This window comes from Populus nigra, chromosome 1, assembly GCF_951802175.1.
Source record: "Populus nigra chromosome 1, ddPopNigr1.1, whole genome shotgun sequence".
In the NCBI taxonomy this organism is placed as follows: Eukaryota; Viridiplantae; Streptophyta; class Magnoliopsida; order Malpighiales; family Salicaceae; genus Populus; species Populus nigra.
The window spans coordinates 34567566-34572935 of NC_084852.1; the positions used below are offsets into that span (position 1 = coordinate 34567566).

The window sequence follows — 5370 nt, forward strand, 5'->3', positions numbered from 1 at the left end:
TTTATTTTTTACAGCAGGGGAAAACTTGAGTAGGATAAAACAAATGATAATGTTGTGAGAATGGTTTAAGAGTCACACTGCAATTAGGTAACATCGAAATCATGATAATTTTTTTATTCCAAATATTAAAATTTTATTTGTCATTTACTTATAGATAATTCGTTTGTACCATATAGGTTGCGTGATTTTTAGTACAAGGCATAAAACAAATCTTAAAATATATAAAAGCAAACAATCTACTAGGCTGGAATGACGTAACGATTTAGAAGGATTTCAGGCCACCATACATCTCGGAGAGTGTATTAGGTGGAATACATTCAACATGTGATGTCCAAGCATTTCATGTGACAATCACAATCTGGTATGGGAAACTAGAGATGGCAAATTCATGGTTCCATTACCACTCACACTAGCGGCTTCGTTCCATTGATTTCGCATGCAAAGTGGATGGTAAGAATTTTTTTTAATTACATCCATTTTTAATTTGTTGTTTTTTATAAATATAATTAACTGATAACATTTTTATCTTGCAAGCTATGGCTCTTCGATGTGAACTAAGCTCAACGGAGCTTTTTGTGGAAACACACGTGCGGAGTGATCACTTTCAAAAAAGAGTGCAGCAGTTTATCGATAGTTGAGCTCAACATTTTGTGGTATATTAGTTTTCAACCGTTTATCTTCTTAAGTTATTATTTACTTGAATTTGATGTTTTTATTTTTTATTTTCAGGAGACATATAATAGCCGATTGAAGGAGAGATACATCAATGATCCTTTGACCCACCCGAATATCGATCCAGATTTGTGGTTAGAGGCAGGATCGTCCGGTGGACCCAATTAAAATTAGGTGTACGGGCTTGATTAGTACTTAAAAGTGCATTTTTATCAAGGTTTTATATCATAAGTTTGCACTTGAAGTATCAATAACTCCTTAACTAAAGCATGTTTTATAATAACAAGTCTGATAATATAAGATACATTTAATATATGGTAAATGTTCATCTTAAATGCATGCTTATCATGTAAATCAAAGGATTGATTGATGAGTTGAACTACTGAAATTGAGGAGACAAAGAGAGGGTTAAGCTTAGAAAAGAGATGTTGGTTCAGTCCAAACTGGAACATTGTTCAGTCATTGGGTCATATCTGGAACTGTAGATCTTGGATTTCAATTTGGTTTATATGGCTAGAAATCTAAGACATAGGCCTAAAACATTTATAGGAGTGCAATACTCAATGATGTTGTTTGGAAGTCCAAATCTTAGCAACAACGGAGAAGTCAGAATTTGTCCTGCAGCCTAGACACTGTTCAACCCATATCTCGAATTCTAGAAGTCCAAATGCACTGATTCTTTTTTTATTGGAAAGCCGAGACAATTTCCTAGAACTTTTATGATTTAAGTATGTTCAAATGCTGACGTTATCAATGATGTTTTGTTCAGACAAGAAGATAAGAATTGTCACCAAGTCAAGATGTGGCCACCCAGATCAACAATTAGTCATCAAATCAATAGTTTCAAATTTTAGCCTATAAAAGGAGGCATTTACCATGCATTTAGGCATCTTGGTTTTTAGATCAAGATCATGCTCTTGCTCTCTCTCTTTTTGTAATACTTAAGTTTTGTTTATATTAATATCTTATTTATGTTTTTCATTTCCTTTCCTTTACTTAGTTAACTTATATCTTATTTATGTTCTTATCTTGTTTATTTATGTTTCTCTTCTTTATTATGTTTAGCTAAGTTTATTATGTCAAGGTGAAAAGGTTACACTAATGGTGTAAGAATAAGTATAGTGTACACTCAACATGGACTTTAATGTTTAATACTAACATGTTTTATATTTGTTATCTTGTTTAATTTTAATATTTTGCTTGTTAAATGGTTAATCTAGATTTATGTTGTATAACCTTGGTACAACAAATACTTGGCACTTTAATAGTCTAAACTGTATGGTATAGCTGACACCTGTGCTATGAAATGAACTTGATTTATTGTTAACATAAGTTATAATCATGAATACTTGACAACATTTACAAGTATTAGCATCACTCAAATAAGATAACTAATGTAATCATGTTAACAATTTATAATCTGATTGGAATCTTCTTTGTGTGTGGTTTCCAGTTGAGTAATAAGAGTTTATATTATACTTGTTTGAAATACTATTAGTGGATCCTTTAACTTTGACAATTATTTTTATCATTGTTTAATCCTTATATCAATATCACATCTCAAAGCTCTCTTCAACTTATTATTATTATTATTATTATTATTATTATTATTTATAATTTATATAGTTAACCTCCCTGTGGTTCGACCCCGGTCTTGTCGGGTTATTTATTACTTCGACACTCCTACACTTGGAAGAAGACATCAACTCTTTGGTCGTGTTAGGGCTCTCTAACACTATGATCGAGAACTTGCGGACGACCCGTGGTGTTTCAACCGTTGAGTGCTTGCAATTGGTCCCGAGCACTTAGTCTCCAGAGTTCGCGGCCTTGTTAGATTAAGGAGTACAAGAACATATGACTCATCTCAATGAAAAATATGAATGACTCTCTGCGGATTATGAAGAACTTCACTGAATGATCATAGATATGAGATACAGATGTATGATACATGTACACCCTCTTAAATGCTTCATGGTCTTGGGGACGACCAACCTTCTCCTTCTCGAACGTCGCCTCTATTATAGTTTTATTGTATTTGAACATATAAATTTGTAATAAATATTTGATTTTTATGTTAAGATAATTTATTTTTAAATATTTGAATTTATATTAATTTATTTTTTTAATTTTTTTCTAATTTTGTTTAATAGATTTTTTTAAAAAATTATTTTTAAATTATTATTGACGGGGTTACTGACGGACTTGGTCCGTCAGTATGTTCTAGAGAGTTGGAAAATAATTGCAGTAAATGCCACTACAATTGTTAGCTCACTGATAGAATAAGTCCGTTGGTATATTTCAGAGAGTTTAAAAAAAATTACTGCAAATATCTCTGCAACTCATTAACGAAATTACATACGATTATCATGTCAGTGATATGTTAAATAGTACCAAGGAAATTACCGACATATTGAAGGGAATAATTTTATTTTTTGCACATATAATTGTTTGTAAAACTATTAGTAAATTTATTAGCGACAGACTTGCTAACAGACCAGAATTTACTAACAAGCATTTTTCTAATTGATAGTTTTCATTTGTAATTCTATTGGTAAATTAATTATAAATAAAATATTAGTGTAAATATCCAAAAAAAAAAATTTCAATAAAACTGTTAAATTTAGCAGCTAGGAGCTTTGCAGATGAATTTATAATTCGCCCAAGACTGCTTCTACGTGAGAAAAAAAAATCAATTCCATCCCATTTTCCAATCAACCTATTGAATCTATATATATATATATATATATATATATATATATATATATAAAAGCGTCTTTCTGAAAATAAATTCTCTCATCAACAACGGGATAAGGTCGTACACCAATCATAAGGGTTTTTCTTTTTTTTTTTTCTTAAAAAAAAAACTTATAGATTTTTCTTGTAAGATTTAATCAAGTTATCCTGATTCTGTATTATAGTACTTTCTCCACCCATCTACTCTTTGAGAGGTGTCTGTATATAAAATAGATATCCATTTGTGAACCAGATCAGAAGAATAATTGTTCATATTTAAACAGAAAAAGAGAAGATAAAATCGATCGTGTTCACAACATATGAAAGTTCCTTTCAAACTAGAGTACTAGCCTTAAACACCACAGTAGGCTTTTATGGTAGACTCTTTTCCCCTACCTTCTTCCGTGAGGAAGTAACGCAATAATCCAAAATTCTCGAAAGGCTTGAATCGCAGAGGATTCTTTTCGTCAATTAGCTTTTCAGGAACTTTGATTATACCTTTGATGAATGAAAATAACCCAACAGAGTATCTTGGCTCGCTCTCGCTCATGACCACCCGATGGAAAGGAGCATTGATTCTGTCATTACTCCATCCCTTGCAAAACAGAACAAGATCATTAGATTTTGATGTATTTATCTGCTGAAATTGCCACTTACTAATCTAAGGTCTAAGCCATTGAAGTGTGATCTTAATCCAAGTGTTCTATGATCTTGACAAATGATTTTGTAAGAGAAAACAGAACAAGAGATGCAATGAAGATGCTGAAAAGCACCAGTGCTAACTAATTTATAGAGACAGTACTGGTGGTTTCATGCGTAGGATTTGGCTGCTAGACGGGAGTGACCTACCAGGAGTGCATCTCCAGCCATTACAATGAAGGATGAAGGTGAGGGCTTAAAGCCCATCCATTGACCATCCTTTGATTTCACCTCCAAGCCACTAACTTGATTTTGGTGAAGCACTGTTATAAAGCTCTTGTCTGTATGAGCGTCACAGCCAACATTAGCTTCATTTTTCTCAGGTCCTCTATATTTCATCATCCGAAATAAGTACGTGGTCGAGTCTTTGTGAGAATCATGATGCTGATATACTCCATAGCTCTCAAACACCATTCTCACTACCATTTGCTCTAGTTCTGATACTAGCATTGAGTATGACAGCACAGTTTTACTAACCAAGAAAAACAAAGAAAACGCAAGTTAGTGATCAAAACCAAAAAAGCATAGCGGTTTCCGAGTTTAAAAGAAGTATAATACCAGTAACCTATACCAAAAATGATCGTTTCCACCAGGCCACATGGTCTCTGCAAAATCTTCAGTTCCTTCAAGGGTTATGGCATTATCAATGCCCATGCCTTCATAGAGAGATGGTATGAAGGGTTGATTTCCAACATAGCCATAGTAAGGCAAGTCAGAAACATTTTTCCTCTTGGTCTCTAGGGGAAGATAGAACAAGTCTTTTAATGTACTAAAAAGATCATTATGCAGCGTGAGAGGAACTTTGTCATATACCGCCACAAAACAACCATATTCCTCAAGTGCATACATGACATCTTTGCATGTGGAGAGCCATGAACTTGTTCCAGGCTTCATGTTTTCCTTGGAAAAATCTATGACAGGAAGCTCGGGAGGTGACAGGGAACCCATATACAATTTTAAGATTAGCAACTTGTTGCTTTAGAAGAACTAGTGCACGAACATAAATATTGTTTCACATGTATTTATAGGTTCCTTGATCCGATGGTGCCATATCCAGACGAGATAGGCAACAAGCCAAATTATAATAGTTTTATTGAACGAGCGGTTAGGTTAAATTTTATCATTCTATTTTATAAAATTAAATATAAATTATATTTTTAAACCTCAAATAATAATTTAAATTATTGAATTGGGATAGTTATTTTTTTATTAACATAAATATCCGGATATTTTATGCGCATCTCGACTAATTCTATAAGCCCTGAA

At 32.8% G+C, this 5370-nt stretch overlaps 1 protein-coding gene across 1 annotated transcript; it reads right to left on the reverse strand.

Annotated features, from left to right (window-relative positions):
- Window positions 1-3659: 3659 nt before the first annotated feature.
- Window positions 3660-5081, reverse strand: LOC133684716 (probable 2-oxoglutarate-dependent dioxygenase AOP1). The gene is made up of 3 exons (XM_062106855.1): window positions 4676-5081; window positions 4255-4576; window positions 3660-4000 (listed from the first exon to the last, which is right to left on the reverse strand). The coding sequence occupies exons 1-3, from the start codon at window positions 5050-5052 to the stop codon at window positions 3758-3760; spliced, it is 942 nt and encodes a 313-aa protein (XP_061962839.1). The 5' UTR covers window positions 5053-5081; the 3' UTR covers window positions 3660-3757.
- Between the last annotated feature and the right edge of the window lie 289 nt (window positions 5082-5370).